Source organism: Argopecten irradians, chromosome 6 (genome assembly GCF_041381155.1).
Source record: "Argopecten irradians isolate NY chromosome 6, Ai_NY, whole genome shotgun sequence".
Classification (NCBI taxonomy): domain Eukaryota; kingdom Metazoa; phylum Mollusca; class Bivalvia; order Pectinida; family Pectinidae; genus Argopecten; species Argopecten irradians.
In genome coordinates, this window is record NC_091139.1 from 23,504,250 (window position 1) to 23,526,953 (window position 22,704).

At 33.8% G+C, this 22,704-nt stretch overlaps 1 protein-coding gene across 1 annotated transcript in view; it reads left to right on the top strand.

Moving 5' to 3' along the window:
* LOC138325381 (putative ferric-chelate reductase 1 homolog) overlaps positions 1 to 22,240 on the top strand; it is a gene marked incomplete in the record, with an annotated part of 37,933 nt that extends 15,693 nt beyond the window's left edge. Inside the window, 12 exon segments of the mRNA XM_069271007.1 lie at positions 9,752 to 9,846; positions 11,242 to 11,347; positions 11,713 to 11,925; positions 12,737 to 12,838; positions 13,474 to 13,621; positions 14,957 to 15,079; positions 15,258 to 15,373; positions 15,763 to 15,918; positions 16,596 to 16,695; positions 17,054 to 17,200; positions 17,583 to 17,653; positions 18,512 to 22,240. Of these exon segments, the coding sequence (XP_069127108.1) occupies positions 9,752 to 9,846; positions 11,242 to 11,347; positions 11,713 to 11,925; positions 12,737 to 12,838; positions 13,474 to 13,621; positions 14,957 to 15,079; positions 15,258 to 15,373; positions 15,763 to 15,918; positions 16,596 to 16,695; positions 17,054 to 17,200; positions 17,583 to 17,653; positions 18,512 to 18,604 (1,470 nt within the window).
* Between the last annotated feature and the right edge of the window lie 464 nt (positions 22,241 to 22,704).

Below are 22,704 nucleotides of genomic sequence, written 5' to 3' on the forward strand. Positions count from 1 at the left end.
ACTGGCCAGTATTTTTCACAGGAGAAAATTTATTCTAGTTTTTGTGCTTCAAAAAAGTCACGTACCAGATTGTTAATTAGATAAGTTTACCAAGGCCTCCAATTTTCAGAATTCCAAAAAAAATATATCAATTGGGGACTGAATGTAAGGTACTGGATTGGTGGTAATATTAATATTTCTAGCTGCATGTCCAGAAATATTCCTAAAGTAAATGTAAAAAATTCTTTATTTACTACCATAATTCCCTTTGTATCATTGCTCTCACTGCGGAAAAGTAGTTTATTATTTCTGAATTGAAAGCAAGTACATGTTAACTATGACCAGGAACTATAGAGATTAACATCCCCAGAATTCTAATGCACAATGTCTAGGGATGTCAAAGACCACATAACTCAGGGGGGTATCAAGGTTCAAAAGTGTGTCTTATTTATTTGAAATCGAAAGTACACCAAAACTTAGGGTACTTTTGAGAAAGAATCAAGAAACATCCAAATAAAATGTTAATTGAATTGTTAAAGGTCAGGTAGTGTAAAATGATTATTGAATACAACTGTGTGGTAGAAAGCAGGGCAAAGATACACAGCTACACATTGACCCTATTTTGACTAACAAATCCCTTTTTAGTTAACCAGGTGGGACAGATGTTTCTCTCTAGTCGTAATTGTGTAACACCTAATGATATGTGACAGAATCAATTGCCTGAGATACAAACAGGAAATTATAGCTTTACCCCTTCAGTAATAAATTGGAAAGAGTTTTCCCAAAAAAAAAAAGTGTGTATGGAGAAATTAAATTATTCTTAACTTTTGTTAAAAATCCCACTGAAATTTCATTGTTAAGCAAGCTTGCATTTAATTCGGACACTTTCCATCTGTGAAACGTGTTCAGTAGGACGATTTACATTTACCCATTGAAAGTCCAAATTTTTGAATATTAGATGAAAGCAATAATTATAAGAGGTGGAATTCAATTTGTCAAAATTTACCTGATAAAATTGCCAAAACACATTTGATTGTATATAAATTTTGAATATTGATAATATAATCCATGTAAGAATAATATTTTTTCTTAAATCCAAAAAGTAATTTAAAACCTTATAGGAAAATAAGCCCCCAATTTTTTTGTGATTCATTGTAATATTAGCTAAGAATTTTTCATGGAACAGTTTTTGCATTATGTAACTTGAAAATTTGGTAAGTGTTATGAAAAATAGATTAATTTGAGTTGTACCTTGTGCTGCACAGTGTATCCCTAAATGTAATGATAAGTTTGATTTTTAACATATTCTGGGAAACTTTGGATCAAATTGTCCCATGTCAATTTAATAATTTGTTTGGTACACTAATTTACAAAATTAGTTATTCAGCAGTATACCATGCCATGGTTGCAAGAACAGTGAGGCCAGCGATGTCTCTGAGGTAAACCAACTGCTTAATAAAGTTGCCAAAACTTGCAATGGTTTCCTACATGTTAAGTTAATTTACATACAATTGTTATTTAACAACATTATTCTTTAGTATCACAAAAAAGTGAATTATAATTTGTAATTATGCATAAAAAACCATGTGTATTAATGTTATGACTTTAGAACTTGTACATGTTTGATAATTTCAAAATTGAACAAGGTACCGGACGCAAAATTTTTTTTCCGGTCTTTCAAACGGAACTCAGGCGTGTTATCATAACTTTAGCAACGTATTTGTAATTCCACTTATTTAAAGCGTGGAGACATAAAATCCCTTGCATGTTCTAAGTATGTTGATTAAAGTGCTTTTCCAGTATTGCTACGGCCCGGGATGACCCACTAAATTAAATGCGATTGACCTCTCATTTGCATGCGATTTTTTTTCTCTTTTCCTCAGTTTCCTAGAACAAAGTATGCTGCCATAGTGCAGTTAAACAACTTCTATGGTATTTCATTAAATAGAATAGTTTCAAACATGTCTACAAAAACTATAACATGAACGTCTATAATTGAAAAATATTGAGGATAATTTGCATCAGTGGTAGCGATCGGTGGCCTAATTCTCGCCAGCATTTGCATATATTTATGTAATTATCCGGTTTGGGTAACACTAAATAAAGGAATTGTCAGGATTTTGGTATGTAAGTATCTAATTGTAGTTTGATGTATACATTCATAATCTATTATATAATGACAATTTTTTTAATTCATCCCGACGTAAGAAAGATACAAAAGTTGTTTGTTTTTACATGTATTATATTGATAGTCATTTTGGAGAACAGGTACGTTCGTATTGTGATCATGTCATTACGATGGCCCACTGAATTTAACCAAGTCTCACTCAAACAGACGCTTGTTAACTACGTACGCATCAAGCGTCTGGGTGATCTATGCAGAAGCTAACAAACACGATAAATTCTGAGTTACGCTGGCTCCTTATCATTTCGCACGGATTGTCAACTAACGCATCCTTTCATTAACGAGGGAATATTTAATACACGGATACAGATACAATGAAATATCGTGACACTCAGCAATAGTGTAAACGGCCGAATGTAAACAAAGACGTCATCACGCAAAGCGGACATGTGATGTAAACTTGCAAGTCAAGAGATATTTTCCATTTAATTATCGAGCGTAATAAATACATTCTCATATCAGAAAAACACCGAAGAATATTTGAACACTGCATGTTGCAAGCCACCTTGCTAGTAAACTTCGGAATTCTTTTCGTATTTGGAGACAGAAGCAGTGAAAATCGTAAGTTTCATTTCGTTTTGCTTCTTTGCCTATCACGCCTATGGGTCGGTATATTATAATTATATGAACTATTTGACAGACATCGGCACATTAAGTGAACTTACAACATCATGAGTATGTGTGAATTCCTGCTAACATCCATATAATCGACGTTTTATTTTATTACAACGCAACAAAATTGAATATCACTTTAAATTTGAAGTAGTTTGTTGTTATATAATTAGCAGTTGACAAGATTCATTTTTGGTATTATTTTCTAATGCGATGACATCAAATTTAATATTAATGCATAGAGTCAATTTACCAGATTGTCAATATGTCTATAAACATCACAAAGCATGTGTTTATTTGTAGGCAAAACAATGCATGATATAGATCCATACACAATACGTATATGTGTGTAATACACATGTGAATACAGAATTTCTTTAGATAAATAGAAGAATTGTAATGCTAGATTTATTTAAGACAATTAATATCTGGGATTTCGAAATTGGCGGTATGAACTTAAAACATCGATTAAACAGTCACTACATATATAACTTCATGGATTCAGAGAATTTATAATAACACTTACCAAAATAAACAATAACCTGTGCACTGTAATATATCATACATGGTAAATTTACACTTGCTCAATATTACAGTATTTGGTTTAAAGTAAGTTTTGCTAACAGTAAAAAACATTGTATTTTATCAATGTGTATCAGGTATAGGAGACAAATTAATTATGATGCTAATATATTAAAGATGCTTCACCGCTGACAAATGGTATTTTTTCACTATCAAAAATGGCAGCAGACAATTTAGTATTTTTCTTCAGTTACAAAAGTTACTTACTTTACACCATTACCGCCGTTGAAAAGTTTGAGCTCCAATTTCACTTCAAGTTAAAAATATAAATAAAATAATTAATTGCATCCCGAAAAAATTCTGTAGCACTATATCCTATATGGAATAAAGTACCGATTGCGCTTGACCCAAAGGCAAAATTAATTATTTTATATTATTTTTTGTGTTAATTAGACTTATGCATACACGATTAAACACTAATTATTGTTCAAATGATGAATATCATTTATACTCTGTCGGCGGTGGAGCATCTTTAACTCAAAGTACTTGTGTACATGAGTCCAGTTTCTTCCTTTTGTCATTGTTAGATGATTTCTGTAACTTTTTTATAACAAATTAAGAATATTGATATATATGTTAAATTTTATAATTACAGGACTCATTGGCTAGTCATCTGAAGCAGATTCATAATTGTTGAAGACTGGAGATTATCAGGATTACTTTGGAAGCAGTGAAATGATTCTAAGGATGACTACCAGGCATATATTAAACTAGCTGCGACAGCATACATGTAGCTCTGGACAACAAGCATATGGGTTGGCGCTTCTCATTCGCATTGTTTCGTAATGCCAATTAAAACACAAAAATACAAAAAAGTAAATCCAGTATATTTGCAACTTTGGAAAGAGTTGTCACCATTTGACATACTGCCGATTGTTATTAATCTGTGGAGAGATAGAAGGTGTTTAAACTTTTAACTTCACAGACTGACTCACATGTTAGTCTTTCTGTTTTGTTGTAAAATTCATACAAACAAAAATAATTTTCTTGGCTTGAATGAAACACACTATATATGTTCTGACAGACGGTCATTATCAGAACTACAATTCTGTCCCATTGACTGTAATGTTGCAAAACATCAAGTGATGACAATTAGCGAGTGTCGAGTAACTTTGCATTTAGATATATATAGAAATATCCTACATTTATAATATAAACTGATAATTTATTTACCCATCATCACGCCTGAGTTATCATTACTACAATGTATATTTCAATGTTTCACATCTGTGACACGGCCATATAAGTACATTGTATATGGAATGACATTCATTTATTTGCTACAACAGAAACATATTAAACAGTTTACTTGTTGACTTTGTGCAGTGTGTTCACAAAAATGACACAAAGTTTTAACGCTTCTGGTGACATAGCCCATTAGTTGTTCCATTTAGTTGATGCCTCTATCAAATGTTTTTACAACTGTTTCTGATCTTGTTACCAATATATGTACAAACAGTTGTAAGTAATGTGACATTAACAACAAGTTGCCAATAATGTGTGATTACATGTACGTTAATTTCATATTCTTAACATAATTAAATGGGAAAAAAACCTTTAAAACATAACAAAAAAAGTATTTATTTTAGTACATAAACATAAAAACCGATCATTGATTTACAAGGTCAAGGAGAGTAACTTGTACATGACAATTTCAAAATTGACTAGGGTACACGAAATTCGGCAGTCCAGAAAATTTGTAATCTGGGCGGTTTAGGCTGGGAACGAAGGTTTCCAGATTATCGAGGGTCCAATGTACATGTCAATGTATACAAATAACACACTGATTTTGAGAATGGTTGTTTTAATATGCTGTTAAGAATTCTCAGTGTCCATTTTATGCATTATATAGAGACAGTATCATACTGAATCTAACTTTGATATGACTTTTCTTCAATATTGCAGCAAAGTATCAAGAACTGCTCTTTACTTAATAATATGCCTGAATACATTGTGTGTATCACAGAAGAGAACTAGAAAAAAATAATGTATTGTGATGTTATTTCATGTTTGTATTAAAGTATTTTTGAATAAACATAATTCAAAACAATTCAGTTTTGATTTTGATGCAGTAACCAATTCTTAAAATGAACATTTGACCCTTAGTTTTTGTCATTTCATTTCTTCTCTTGAAAATTATCTAATTAATTGCCTTTTGCCACATAGTTCATCGGAAAAAAATACTTGTATATTATATGCATTGCACATAGTTCCTTATAAATGAGGTCTGTAAACAACATTTGCAGCATAAGCCATGAACTTTGTAAAAATGCCATCAAGGGATATCCATGTGTCAGATCATAATTGTAGTTTGATGTATACATTCATAATCTATTATGTAATGACAATTTTTTAATTCATCCCGACGTAAGAAAGATACAAAAGTTGTTTGTTTTTACATGTATTATATTGATAGTCATTTTGGAGAACAGGTACGTTCGTATTGTGATCATGTCATTACGATGGCCCACTGAATTTAACCAAGTCTCACTCAAACAGACGCTTGTTAACTACGTACGCATCAAGCGTCTGGGTGATCTATGCAGAAGCTAACAAACACGATAAATTCTGAGTTACGCTGGCTCCTTATCATTTCGCACGGATTGTCAACTAACGCATCCTTTCATTAACGAGGGAATATTTAATACACGGATACAGATACAATGAAATATCGTGACACTCAGCAATAGTGTAAACGGCCGAATGTAAACAAAGACGTCATCACGCAAAGCGGACATGTGATGTAAACTTGCAAGTCAAGAGATATTTTCCATTTAATTATCGAGCGTAATAAATACATTCTCATATCAGAAAAACACCGAAGAATATTTGAACACTGCATGTTGCAAGCCACCTTGCTAGTAAACTTCGGAATTCTTTTCGTATTTGGAGACAGAAGCAGTGAAAATCGTAAGTTTCATTTCGTTTTGCTTCTTTGCCTATCACGCCTATGGGTCGGTATATTATAATTATATGAACTATTTGACAGACATCGGCACATTAAGTGAACTTACAACATCATGAGTATGTGTGAATTCCTGCTAACATCCATATAATCGACGTTTTATTTTATTACAACGCAACAAAATTGAATATCACTTTAAATTTGAAGTAGTTTGTTGTTATATAATTAGCAGTTGACAAGATTCATTTTTGGTATTATTTTCTAATGCGATGACATCAAATTTAATATTAATGCATAGAGTCAATTTACCAGATTGTCAATATGTCTATAAACATCACAAAGCATGTGTTTATTTGTAGGCAAAACAATGCATGATATAGATCCATACACAATACGTATATATGTGTGTAATACACATGTGAATACAGAATTTCTTTAGATAAATAGAAGAATTGTAATGCTAGATTTATTTAAGACAATTGATATCTGGGATTTCGAAATTGGCGGTATGAACTTAAAACATCGATTAAACAGTCACTACATATATAACTTCATGGATTCAGAGAATTTATAATAACACTTACCAAAATAAACAATAACCTGTGCACTGTAATACATGGTAAATTTACACTTGCTCAATATTACAGTATTTGGTTTAAAGTAAGTTTTGCTAACAGTAAAAAACATTGTATTTTATCAATGTGTATCAGGTATAGGAGACAAATTAATTATGATGCTAATATATTAAAGATGCTTCACCGCTGACAAATTGTATTTTTCACTATCAAAAACGGCAGCAGACAATTTAGTATTTTTCTTCAGTTACAAAAGTTACTTACTTTACACCATTACCGCCGTTGAAAAGTTTGAGCTCCAATTTCACTTCAAGTTAAAAATATAAATAAAATAATTAATTGCATCCCGAAAAAAATCTGTAGCACTATATCCTATATGGAATAAAGTACTGATTGCGCTTGACCCAAAGGCAAAATTAATTATTTTATATTATTTTTTGTGTTAATTAGACTTATGCATACACGATTAAACACTAATTATTGTTCAAATGATGAATATCATTTATACTCTGTCGGCGGTGGAGCATCTTTAACTCAAAGTACTTGTGTACATGAGTCCATTTCTTCCTTTTGTCATTGTTAGATGATTTCTGTAACTTTTTTATAACAAATTAAGAATATTGATATATATGTTAAATTTTATAATTACAGGACTCATTGGCTAGTCATCTGAAGCAGATTCATAATTGTTGAAGACTGGAGATTATCAGGATTACTTTGGAAGCAGTGAAATGATTCTAAGGATGACTACCAGGCATATATTAAACTAGCTGCGACAACATACATGTAGCTCTGGACAACAAGCATATGGATTGGCGCTTCTCATTCGCATTGTTTCGTAATGCCAATTAAAACACAAAAATACAAAAAAGTAAATCCAGTATATTTGCAACTTTTGCAAAGAGTTGTCACCATTTGACATACTGCCGATTGTTATTAATCTGTGGAGAGATAGAAGGTGTTTAAACTTTTAACTTCACAGACTGACTCACATGTTAGTCTTTCTGTTTTGTTGTAAAATTCATACAAACAAAAATAATTTTCTTGGCTTGAATGAAACACACTATATATGTTCTGACAGACGGTCATTATCAGAACTACAATTCTGTCCCATTGACTGTAATGTTGCAAAACATCAAGTGATGACAATTAGCGAGTGTCGAGTAACTTTGCATTTAGATATATATAGAAATATCCTACATTTATAATATAAACTGATAATTTATTTACCCATCATCACGCCTGAATTATCATTACTACAATGTATATTTCAATGATTCACATCTGTGACACGGCCATATAAGTACATTGTATATGGAATGACATTCATTTATTTGCTACAACAGAAACATATTAAACAGTTTTACTTGTTGACTTTGTGCAGTGTGTTCACAAAAATGACACAAATTTTAACGCTTCTTGTGACATAGCCCATTGGTTGTTCCCATTAGTTGATGCCTCTATCAAATGTTTTTACAACTGTTTCTGATCTTGTTACCAATATATGTACAAAAAGTTGTAAGTAATGTGACATTAACAACAAGTTGCCAATAATGTGTGATTACATGTACGTTAATTTCATATTCTTAACATAATTAAAAAAAAAACCTTTAAAACATAACAAAAAAAGTATTTATTTTAGTACATAAACATAAAAACCGATCATTGATTTACAAGGTCAAGGAGAGTAACTTGTACATGACAATTTCAAAATTGACTAGGGTACACGAAATTCGGCAGTCCGGAAAATTTGTAATCTGGGCGGTTTAGGCTGGGAACGAAGGTGTCCAGATTATCGAGGGTCCAATGTACATGTCAATGTATACAAGTAACACACTGATTTTGAGAATGGTTGTTTTAATATGCTGTTAAGAATTCTCAGTGTCCATTTTATGCATTATATAGAGACAGTATCATACTGAATCTAACTTTAAGATATGACTTTTCTTCAATATTGCAGCAAAGTATCAAGAACTGCTCTTTACTTACTAATATGCCTGAATACATTGTGTGTATCACAGAAGAGAACTAGAAAAAAATAATGTATTGTGATGTTATTTCATGTTTGTATTAAAGTATTTTTGAATAAACATAATTCAAAACAATTCAGTTTTGATTTTGATGCAGTAACCAATTCTTTAAATGAACATTTGACCCTTAGTTTTTGTCATTTCATTTCTTCTCTTGAAAATTATCTAATTAATTGCCTTTTGCCCTTTCCTCCTGTAATAGATCTGTACCACATAGTTCATCGGAAAAAAATACTTGTATATTATATGCATTGCACATAGTTCCTTATAAATGAGGCCTGTAAACAACATTTGCAGCATAAGCCATGAACTTTGTAAAAATACCATCAAGGGATATCCATGTGTCAGATTATACTTTCTTCTTAATGGAGTCTTAATGTTTCCCTTGTTGTCATTTTACTGCAGATTGTTATTAGCTGTAGGTCTCCATGGCCTTGTCCTCAAGATCAATTATCAAATAATCATAACTACAAATTTTTTTTCTTTATTTTGTTATTCAGACAATTATATTCAAACATTAGAGAAAAGTTTACATGACACTGACTGTAAATATTTGTTGAAACTGTTGAATTCAAGATAGGTTCAAAGTTTAAATCTAAAAGAAATTTTCTAGCATTTTCTTAAAATCTTCTCATAATTTTTAGATTCATCTTTTGATATGAGGAGGAATGGTTGTCTGCAATCTCAACAATTTATCCAAAATTAATTAAATGAATATTTGGAAGATAAATAACCCAACTTGATAATGACATGGGACTTGCAAGAAAATACACACCCTAAAATGTTACTAATGACATATTTGCCTTCTTTGAACTAAAATTTTGTTACATCAATGCTTTTTCAGTTCAGTACTTACAGTACTTTGATTTGTTTTATTTTACAGCGTGCCACAAAACAAAGTAATGCCAACCAAGCGAAGAAAAACGTCCGTCTTGTGTGGAAGCCAGACGTGACAATGAAGGGTCCTATTGTATTCAGGTAATTCTATAAGGGCCCACCATTAAAGCATGCTATAAACACTGGTCTTAAAGATTGCTTTTCATTTTTAGCTCACCTGCCCGAAGGGCAAGTGAGCTTATGCTATGGTGCAGCGTCCGTCGTCTGGCGGTCCGTCTGTCCGGTTGTCCGGCGTCAACTTTTCCATTTAAACAACTTCTTCTCCAAAACTTGGAGACCTAGAGTCCTGAAATTTGAGTTATAGCATGTTGGGATGAAGGGCTACCAAGTTTGTTCAAATGAATGACCTTGACCTTCATTCAAGGTCACAGGGGTCAAATAGGTGAAAATCTTTAACAGACTACTTCTATATAACCACGAGGCTTAGAGACCTGAAATTGGGCCTTTGACATGCTGGGATGAAGGGCTACTTAGTTTGTTCAAATGAATGACCTTGACCTTCATTCAAGGTCACAGGGGTCAAATAGGCTAAAAACTCTTAAACGACTTTTTCTTAATAACCAAGTGGGCTAGAGACCTGATATTGGGCATGTGGCATGCTGGAATAAACGACTACCAAGTTCATTCAAATAAATGACCTTGACCTTTATTCAATGTCACAGGGGTCAAATACTTTACAGCTTTACATCCATAACTGAGTTTGAAATGATGAGTATAAAGAACATTGACCAGACATAATTTTGAATGTTACTCAGATTATAAAGCGTTGCATATCTATCAGTATATTTGTTCACTCCCTCGGCCACCAATAGAAATGATGTATTGTTGAAATGTTGAAATGTTGAAAAGTATTATACAGGTAAAATCTCCAGATATCAGACGGATTATGTGATAAATACTTATGTGCTTCGGTAGTATATCTACTTTTCTTTTTGCACTATTACTGAAATGATTATCATGTGTCTGAGAGGCATGAATTCCTGAATGAAGGTTATACACATAACAATTCATAGATAGGTATCAGTTGATCTACATACTGACATCTCTCATCCTTTGATCTGTGTACATGTATTTAGCTTGTTTCTCGGTTAAGAACACCTATATTCAACACTCCACTGGGTTTCTGTACCAGGGTATGAGCTGGGTGATTATGATAACAAATGTACGTGTGCTCTGTATGTTATGGTATGGACATGGAGCATCTCTCTCTCAACAGAGGTTCCAACTCCATACAGAATAGGGGAGAAAACCCTTGCTAAATGTTTTCTAATACAATTAAAAAAAATTGGTTAGTATACAATTGATAGTTTTGATGCGAACATAGCGATGAAAGAATTCAGGCACAAACGATCCCATTTCATAGTTTGACTTTGTATGTCTAATGAAATCAGGGATGGGATTCTATAACTCACTTTACATTCCATAAAACAATAATCATGTCACTGGATTTAATAGTATGTTTTTCTTTTACTATAGGGCCACTTTCATTCAGGATGGAAACAGTTTCTGGGTGCGAGAACTCTCCGAGCCTGTCCTGGACAAGAACGGTCCTCCAATGGATAAACGACCCACAGATCCAAATGTATGTTTAATCCCCATTACTGGATAGCATGATTCTCACTGTCTGGGTTAGCCTCACACCTATTGAGCCCAGAAAAAGACTTCCTCATATCATTGTTTAACAGAAAGTCCTCTGAAATGTTACAAGGAATCTTGTATTAGGTTCATTGTTAAAGGGTGATTATACATAAAAAACATAATAGCCAGAAATCCCATGAAGAAGCCAGGAAACTTTAAGAATATATGATCTCATATGATTGGCATTTTAAAATCTGTCAACAACTGAAATATTTGAACCTATATTGATAATATCAAGAACATTGTATTAGAACAAACACATGTAGATGATATCTAAACTAACAAGTACCTGTCAATTATAATTTCTAGAGGCTTCCTTTAATTGACCCGATAAACACTCGGGACTGTGGATCCAAGAAAGGCTGTTTCCGGATCCCTGAGGGCTGTTGGGAGCCCTACTGTCAGTACATTGCTACATGGGTCCACTTGGGAGGAAACCGGTACAGATTTGAGGTTGGAGGTATCACCGACGGAATCACTGACCGATACGTGTCACTTGCTATATCTGATGACACACGATGGGTAAGGCTCTCAGGCAATATTGTACAGATGTAATGATTTAGACAATGTCAAGCAAAAGTATATTAATATAATGTTTAAATTTCTATATATAAGTGTGAAATACTTTAGAAAGTTTGGAAGGTGAATAGGAAGCTTATTAGGGCCTCAGATGTTTCCTCTAAAAGTAGTAACAAGCTGATAGTATGTAACTGATGTGCAATAGGAGTTTAAAATTTAAGACAAATTCAAGATGACCATTATGAAGCGGGGTTACTCTAAAAGGCTTAGAATTTAAAAGTGGTTCAATTTTATATGAGAAGTATATACATGCATTTTGTGGGGGATAATGAATTCGTTTTGAAAAGGTCTGGAAATCCACAATGGCCGTAGTGGTCCCTAAAAGGGAATTAAAATTTTATGAATAGTATGATTTCAATGAGAAGTGATATTTAGGGGTGTTCTTTTTCACTAGCATGATGGGAATACTTTCTGTTGGGTGGGAGAACAAAATATGTCTGCTAGAACAGTATGCTACATTTATTGCATTTCAGGGTCAATTTAGTGGCGGGTAGGACCCTTTATTATGGTTGTTTCTAGTATAAACATTGGAACTATGATGGGGAACTTAAAATCAACCAGAAATATTTGGAGCTTGGATTTAATAGAACTTTTTATTTGTGACAGGGGTTCCTAATCAGTGTAAGAAAATCTGTATAAAAAGACAAACGACCATTTGTTGCATTCGATAGATATTGTGACATCTTCCTTAGAATGTATGGTGCTTATATATTGTGTTGTGGAAGTGAATATGTGTATGTTTCAATCTATATAGGGAGGAGACTTGGTGATGGAGTGTGTCCACAATGGAGCCACAGGTCTGACACAGGTGTTCCTGGCCAGGAGTGAGGACCACCACACTCACAGGCTCAAAAATGTAAGTAACTACAGAACCATGAAGGCAAGCTCCCTACTATATAATCACTACATGACATATATACCACACATAAGCGAAGATATTTTCATCGGAATTCTGAAAGACTATAATTTTCTTTACTTTGAGAGAGTGCCAAGTTGGCAACAAAATCTCAACTCGAATAGCAATTCATGAATGTCCGAACCAAGGCTTTACCGATTGTTGGACATTTATGAATTCCCACTCAGATTATGATTTCGTTGTCAAAACCTCAAGGTAGGGAAAGATTATTTTATTTCTACATAAACTGTGTCCTCACCATGACATGGGTCTTGTAACTGCATGTTGATATTGATGATGTCATTGACAATGCCCCCATGGTTACGCCACATGAAATAAAGATGTCATGTAATTGTTTGCGGCCAGAACATCCGGTTCAAAAGGTTAGCATGTGCAATCTGTGGAAATCAGGAGAAACTGAAACCAGTTATAGTCAAGATCATATATAGTGGCATTTGATCATGATATTTCAGGATGACAACAGACAAAGTATACAGAAGATTTAGTAAGGACATACTCTATTAAAATACTTGAAATTTATCATAAATTATTGTACAGATACAAGAAGAGTAACACTTTTGTCTGCTCTGTTACAGCCCAAGGCAGGTATCATAGCTGAGGAGGGTCAATTCCTTCATGGCCGGTTGAGATGTCGGTTTGAGAAGGTACCCCACCCCGATACCAAGGACTACCCAATGTCTGGGTACAGCCATCTGATCATGTCTAGAGGGGTCGCAGAGTCGGGTAAATATCATAAATAACCATCTGGGTATACAGCAATCTGATCATGTCTAGGGGGGGTCGCAGAGTCGGGTAAATATCATAAATAACCGTCTGGGTATACAGCGATCTGATCATGTCTAGGGGGGGTCGCAGAGTCGGGTAAATATCATAAATAACCGTCTGGGTATACAGCAATCTTATCATGTCTAGAGGGGTTGCAGAGTCGGGTAAATATCATAAATAATCGTCTGGGTATACAACCATCTGATCATGTCTAGAGGGGGTCGCAGAGTCAGGTAAATATCATAAATAACCGTCTAGGTATACAGCAATCTGATCATGTCTAGGGGGGGGTCGGAGAGTCGGGTAAATATCATAAATAACCGTCTGGGTATACAGAAATCTGATCATGTCTATGGGGGGTCGGAGAGTCGGGTAAATATCATAAATAATCGTCTGGGTATACAGCAATTTGATCCTGTCTAGAGGGATCGCAGAGTCAGGTAAATATCATAAATAACCGTCTGGGTATACAGCAATCTTATCATGTCTAGAGGGGTTGCAGAGTCGGGTAAATATCATAAATAATCGTCTGGGTATACAGCCATCTGATCATGTCTAGAGGGGTCGCAGAGTCAGGTAAAATATCATAAATAACCGTCTAGGTATACAGCAATCTGATCATGTCTAGGGGGGGGGGGGGGTCGGAGAGTCGGGTAAATATCATAAATAACCGTCTGGGTATACAGCCATCTGATCATGTCTAGTGGGGGTCGGAGAGTCGGGTAAATATCATAAATAATCGTCTGGGTATACAGCAATCTGATCATGTCTAGAGGGGTCGCAGAGTCAGGTAAATATTATAAATAACCGTCTGGGTATACAGCAATCTGATCATATCATGTCTAGAGGGGATCGCAGAGTCGGGTAAATATCATAAATAATCGTCTGGGTATACAGCCATCTGATCATGTCTAGAGGGGTCGCAGAGTGGGGTAATTATCATAAATAATCGTCTGGGTATACAGCCATCTGATCATGTCTAGAGGGGTCGCAGAGTCGGGTAAATATCATAAATAATTGTCTAGGTATACAGCCATCTGAGGGGGGTCTGAGGGGGGTCACAGAGCTGTAGATAATACACCATTACTTTACTTTAGTTTTAAGAAAGTATTAATTTCATTGCTTTCCTAATACATGTGTCCAGGAGAAATATTCCTGAATTATACTGGTTTGTGTAATTTTCAACATTCATCATATGTTCTTTTCATACTTTTAATTGAAAACATGTCTTAGATGAAGATAATAGGAGTTATTTATGTTGAGAACACAACCTAAAAAAGTGCTTTACTGCAGGTGAAACAGCGTCCCACAAGTTTGGTGTGGGTGAGATTCCTCTCTCCTCCCCTGACCAGATCACACTCTCCTCTACTGCCAATATTGGGGACTACGCCCGCTACCCACTAGTAAAGGGACACGGTGAGTTCAACAACTCTCATCACATGAGTGGTAGCATTTTATATAAGGCTTTCAAGATTTGATAAAATTGGTGATATAATACTTAGTCAATGTTTACCATGTGTTCAGTTATCTAAGACGATCTCACATCTCACAATGAAATAAGAATAATCTCATCATGATACTTTCATTGTTACAGGTATCCTTATGATTCTGGCCTGGGCATTTTTTGGCACAACTGGTCTGCTACTCACTAAGTTTTACAAACCTATGTGGCCCAACAAGAGGTTCTTTGGACAGAGATACTGGTTCATTGTAAGTATATGTAGTTAAGAATGTACACATGATAGCTAAAATTGATCTTACATTATATTGCAGTCATGCCTTTTGAAGTCTAGAGAGAATGAAAAGATTTCACTGTAACTTAAGAAAGACAATGACAGCAAGTTGATGGAGGGTCATTTCAGATTAAATAGCATTTCTAATAGAGTATTTCCAATTTAATTGGATTACACAGTCTAGATTAATGCTTGTTTTAATATGTAAGTTAATTGATGTGACACTGGCTGTTAATGATGCTATAATATTACAGCATAATAAATCTATAATACTAATTGCCAGATAAGTATTTGTAAGCATGCTGTGTATATTAATGGCAGCATCTTTACTGAATCAGAGAGAACTAATACATTGTTATGTTCCAGGGACATTTGAACTGTATGGCCTGGCTGTTCCTACTCGTTGTCATCGGTGTGATCCTCATTTTCGTTGAGGTGGACGGCTACAGTAAGGCTGATTATCTCCCCTACAAGGCTCATCCCATCCTCGGTATCATCATCTTCATCTGTATCATCCTCAACGTAAGTTGGTATTCAACAAACAACTCCATTGTTATGGGGCATATACTGTACACTTGTTAAATTTAACAGGTGTAAAATAATGTGATATACTCTTTGGAACTTATTCGCAGTTTTATTTTCATGTCGCCTTTGAAAACGTCATTCATATGCCAGACTGTAATATTGCTGTAACAGTATGATTTTGTTATGTTACATGAGGTTTTACATTTTGCGATTTTAGCTAAATTAAACACTGAGGGGGTGGTAAGAACTTTACAGTATATAGTGTGTAACCATGCCATGTCTCACTTCCATCCTTACATGACCCTGGTAGTTAATAGGTTTTTGATATAATCAAACAAAGAAACCTGTCTTACTTCATCCGGTTACATCTTGTCTCATCCTGTGTTGGAAAATAACAACGTTTGTGAAACGTTTACACATGCATTTATTTGATAATTTGTTTACAGTTCAAGTTCTAACAGTGTTGCTCTTAACTTGATATTTCAGAATTATAAATAATTTCATTTGTTAATTTATCAATGCTTGTGGCACAAAAAAAATCTATAGACATGATAAGCAAAATGCCTGTTTTCTAATTTATACAGATCATCTCTCAAAAGTTACTCCTATAATGTTTTGTGTGAGAGAACTGTACATCCTATATTTGTATTCTGATTTGTCTTTTATTTTTTCAGCCCATCATAGCTCTGATCCGACCTGAGGATGATCATCGGTGTCGCCCTGTCTTTAACTGGTTCCACTGGGCATTCGGCACGATAGCCTGGTGTCTAGCTAGTAAGTTCTAACCAAATTCTAATACATTGTTCTTCCTATGACAGAGTTGTTATACCCCCAGCAAACGAAGTTAAGGGGGGAGGGGGGTGGGGGATGGGGGGGGGCTATACTGGATTCGGGTTATCTGTCAGTCCATCTGTCTGTCTGTCTATTGGGGAATTGAGTAAACTATAAAGGGTTTGCAATGTCTCCTATTAATGGAGTTATTACTTGGTTATTATCTTACAAGAATAAAATGATAGAAGTGTAACTCTTGCTTAAAGATTTATAAGGTATGGAAAATGATTTGAAAACTATGATTTAACTGTAGAATTGAATGAGATGTTAAATGATTAGATGATTGTGTCGTTGTTTTCAGTTCCTGCCATGTTTATTGGGATGGACTTTGGTAAAGCGATGGTACCATGGTGGGCCACCTGGATCCTGTGTATCTACATTTTGTTCCACATCATTGTAGAGATCACCCTTGAGGTCCATCAGTGTTGTACTCACAAGAAAAATAAAGGTATCTTTAAAGTTAATGTTAATATCTCTTACAATATATAATATGATGTACAATTTTTGTTAATTTTACTGGACTGTTGTAAGGAATAGAATTGAACAGAGAAATAAGCATATCTGTAACAAGTATTTTAATACACAATTCTGAAAAAAACTTGAATAATATAGAAAAAAAAATGTACAGTGTACATGAATATAAAATATGTGTATTGTACATAAAGTGTCTTGTTTGCTATACCCAGCATACCTATAGCAGTGGTGGCGGAAAGGTGCTCCAGCACCCTGAGTACAGTACTCTGTCACTGTGTAACAACTAGTGATGTACATGTATTGTTTTATTTACCAAAGAAATGTGAATAACATATCCTGTGATTGTTTGTTTACAGAACGTAGGAAGAAATATGAGTTTCAGAAAAGAGACAACCCTAAAGCCCACATCCCAGAACCTGAACCAGTTGTAAGTACAACAGACATGGATTACATATGTATTTTCCTATTAAAATTATCTGCTCTTAACAGGAGCTACTTTTAGTATAATGTTGTATCTTTCAGCTTATACATTGTAGTTTTCTTACATAAACTATCAATAAGCAATACCTTTCTACAAGAGCAGACAACTCTGCATTAGGCAATCATCTTTTGTCTGGCTTTGTGTGTCCTTAAACAATTTACGTTTTCAACTTCCTCTCTAAAATCTCTGAATCAAATTCTCTAAATTTTTGGGTAACCCTTTTATGGCATAAGACCAATCAAAATGGGGAATATGGTCTGTACATCTCCCAAGGGGCTGTGGGAGGGACCAAAAGGAGTAAGAATGACTAAAATTTCAAAAGCATCTTATTCTCAGCTCAAGATGTGATGGAAATATACTGTTCAGTGATAGAATGGTCTTAAGGCTCTTTACAAAGTGTGAATTTCATGGCCCTGGGTCTCACATTTTCCCCTTGGAGGGAGTCAAATTTACTATAGTTTATATAGGGAAAACACATTATAGGAAATGAGTCAAATCTGGTTAGAACTATAAGTACCCACAAGAACAGATAACCCAGTGATATAAAAATCAAGAATGCTAGCATGAAAGTGTTCAATCCTTATATGTATTATGGACATTATGGATGTAGACATTTCACACTGACTGACATTAAGTCCATGACATTGCGTTTGCTATGATCTGTCGGCCAATTTTTAGACAATATTGGTTGGTTTTATAGCTGATCTTTTAAAGCTGTCTTCAGTATTACAAGGTTTATCTGTTGGGAAATTCTTATTACTTTTAATTTGATGACTTTACTTACATGTCACCTTTGCATTACAGGGCCGGAGGTTTAAGAGAAACATGTTACTTGCCCACTTCATCGTGACGTGTATCGTGGCCCTCATCATGGTCATCTCTATAGCAGCTGCCTAAACAGCCAGCCTAGGCCTGGATGACCGATGTCCACTTACTCAGGACAACTCCATAGGTCGTCAGTCATCATGTGATATTTTAGAAATGGTGCTTTGACTGTAGAAGTGTCACTGTAGTGGATGATACATATCCTCTATGTGTAGAGAATTTCGGCGGGTGCATAACTTGTTTTTGAGATCAATGCTACTTAAAGAGTCAAAGTATATGGTAGAGGAGTCAATTTTGAAACAAGTTTTATTTAGTCATGTATACAAACAATGTAGAGATGTCATTTACTGTATAAAGAAGAGTTTAAGCAACTCAAACGTAGAAAACATTCTCTTGGAAAATCAAAGAGTTTGAATTACTCAGATGTATTACGGTTAGGCAGTCACGACAGTAAATGTGCGATTAATTTAGTGGTAGACACAAGAGCATGAGTTAGCATTATAATTGGAAACATACTGTACCACGTACATTTTGTATTTCAAATATGGATTCCAATACATTTGTACATATTCAAATGTTTGATTATGCCAGAAGTATGGTGCTTGTTTGTACTTAGTCGTATATCCTTGAGATGTGAATGTGATGCACTCTTGTGGTGTTAAATAATCTAACAATATCAACAAACAAAAGAATTACACATTGAAGTAACAGTCTAGGAAGTGTAAATTGTTCTCTTCAAATATCATAATTCACAGCGTTATAAATAGACACTTGCATGAAGATATCTGTACATAGTAACAAGCTATGCATCATTGCCGCACTTACGCCCAAACAGCATATTGTAAATGTATACCTATATATGAGAGAGTGTGTTGTGTTATACGTGTGTTGTATGAATGATATCATAGCTAATTGTTAGTAACATATTTCAATACATTGTTATTCTGCTTTGTATACCATTTATATACCATTTACATCCTTTTGTATTTGTTGTTTCATTGTCTACTGACCCTCCGAAAAAAAAGTGATATTTGAAGTTGTTTTGTGGTTATTCCACTTGCAGGTCATAATCAAATATATCGTTAATAAAAAAAATGTATTGATTTTCTTTAACAAGTTTTTGATTGTAAGTAGAGCATTTTGAAAAAAATATTGTCTTATGCTTGCTTAACTATGGTTACCAGTAATGACTATGCCCTGTCTTTAGACGTGTTGAATTTGAAAATCATGCTTCATTAACCAGGAAAATTGTTACAATTTTTTATATCATTTGCTATTTGACACTTTTTTTATACATAGTGCTTACATGGGATCCGTTGACCTGGAGCATCTCACCTGTCTAGAGGGCAAATGAGTCTATGGCTTAGTGCAGCATATGACATCCTTATGACCATCCTTATGTCCATTGCAACTTTTAACATCTTCTCCAAAACATTGAGACCTGATATTAGGCCAGTAGTATACTAGGACAAGTTTGTTTGTCTAAATGACCTTGATTTAAATGGACAAAGATCTGGTATGACTGATTCCTTTAAAAGCTTATGTATATGCATCTACCAAAATGCCTTACATTATCTGGCAGTGGGCGAGCAGTTCTGACCCATTGGGTCCGTGTTAAGAACAATGGGTTAATTTTTTGTAGGACACTATGTAAGGTTTTTAGTGTGTACTGTGTAAATCATTGTGCATATGTTGTAGGAAAGGTCATGTGTTAAGAAACTGTTGTTGTTAAATCATTTGTTTGTGATAAAAGTATAAACATCATTATGCATATGTATATGATATAGTGAAATGCACAATTTTAAATCTAGCATTTATGATAAGCAGCATTTCCACCTATATCTCAGTGTAATGCTAAACATTTCCATGCCAGTGTTGTATCATTGTGTGAGACCGTGCGAGGGAACGTGTGTGTGTGTGTTATTATTTACTCCAAATGTTCACTTGTTTCTGTACGGAACAAGTCCTCATTGCAACGGTTGTAGCAGGGTCTAAAGGTTTGGTAATTACCTGTATTTTTGTTACCTGTATATATATATAATTAGTAGATCTGACTACATGTGTACAGTGTAGAGCACTTTGTTTTATAATTTTAAATAACAGCTTATAAGATATTATCTATACATGTAGATGTGTATTTATATATTAAGAGATTATATATGGGGACCCTGTAGAACCTAAATAGACAGCACAGACTTACCGCTGGGAAACTCTTATTTTTTCTGCAAAACTTTGTATTTTATATAAATATCACAAATTAAAATCAAACTGAATTTCTTGGCATGTAATTGTGTTCGATAATTGAAAAGTAAAGCACACATGTCCCTTAATTTAGAAATTATCTGATGTTCAACAACATCTTGGTTTACTAACTAATACTAGATTTACTTCCCCTTGTATACAGGTCTGTTTCACTTATAAGACAGCCTTGATGGCCAATAGAAGCTATGGTGCTAGGTCTATTGGGTGAATCGTGTCCTCTCAGATTCTCATATGTCTGGATTTTTTTGTTGTTTTATATTTTCCTTTGGTGGTCAGTGGTAGAATTGTTGAACGTGTCGCTATATATTGTTGACTGTTGTGTGACTGTTTACTACTGTGAAAAGAATTGTTTTAATATATATATATATATAAATATAATACATGTGATCACTGGACTTGATTGGGATTTAATCGTCTGAAATCATTTTATAATACAATGTATATATGGAGTGATCTTGTACAGAAGTGTGTATACTGTATCATTGGACTGTATTGGTTAATTTGGAAAAGAAATAGTATTTTTGCATTGTCTAACACTAAATTAACAGTCTACCATGTACAGCAAAATTGTGATAAATTTTTTCTCTAAATAGTAATGTTACATTACTGAAGCTTTAGGTCACTGACAACACAGATACATACAGAGGAGATAAAATACAGGTCATTTCCAGGTAAATTATTAATTGGTTAAAAAAGACTAACTTCAAATGTAAATATCATAGATTAGATAATAGCATAAAATGCATATATTTACAAATAAGCTTTAAACTTTTAGTTCTGACAGAGTTGAGTATGATACTGCCCCACCTAGCTAGACAGTGATGTTAATGGATGTACATATATAGCATGTCAAGTTTTTATTTATATGTGAAGTTTATATCAATATATCTGTATTTTTGCATAGGAATGTGCTTTGAAGTGGTGTATATGACAGCAAGTATGAATGGATAAATTTCTTGCTTTTACACAAACATATAACTTCTATATACATAATATCTAGTTTTAATTTTTTGTTTGTTTCCTTTTCTTAATTTTTTTCAAGTTTTGAAACAATAGTTTTATTTTCTGTTATTAACTTCTTTTTCTGTAAGAATTATAAGCTTTTACACTGAGATCTGAGACCACCGCTATACTGTGTAAGAGAGCTACTTGTCACTCTACATCCTCTCTCAATCTATACGGAACAAAAGTTTTCTTCATTGAAATTAATGTCTGAAAATTTCAGACCTTTTTATCATGCGTTAAGTGCAATATGTTTTAAACTATTAAAATTATTTTTATAAAGCAATTTAGACAAAACAACGAAGAGTTACTTAAGACCATTGGTATAAGATTAGATCATGAATTTGTTGATTGTAAACAAGGCTATATGGTGAAAATAAGATAAATAATCTTATTTAAGTATTTGCTTTATATTTCTAATAAATAGTATACATGCGAAACAAAGGTTTTGTTTTATGTTTATTGTCTACATCGTCTCAATGCATCCAACTTGTCCTCTATATTAACGCTTGGTTTTGATAAAAATAGCACATTAGATGCAACCCAGAAGGAAAATGGGAAATAACAAATTTTCTTTTATTAGATAAAATAAGATATCTATTAATTATTAAACAACTTACATATACACAAAAATATTTTAATCAGACTGAGTATTAAATATGAAACTTAATTTTTAAATGAAGAATCAATGATTTTCTTTCCTACTAATACAATACATTGTATGCCTAAATTTGAATTTACTTGTTAATTCAAGCAACTTATATGGATATTCCATATACTCTTAATTAGTGTTCCAAATAATTACATGGATACAGCCCAAACCATTAATATGGCTAAAGTATATCTGAAAGCAATATGATATCTGTGTAATACTCTGATCAAGATATCCACTATATAATATAGGCCTA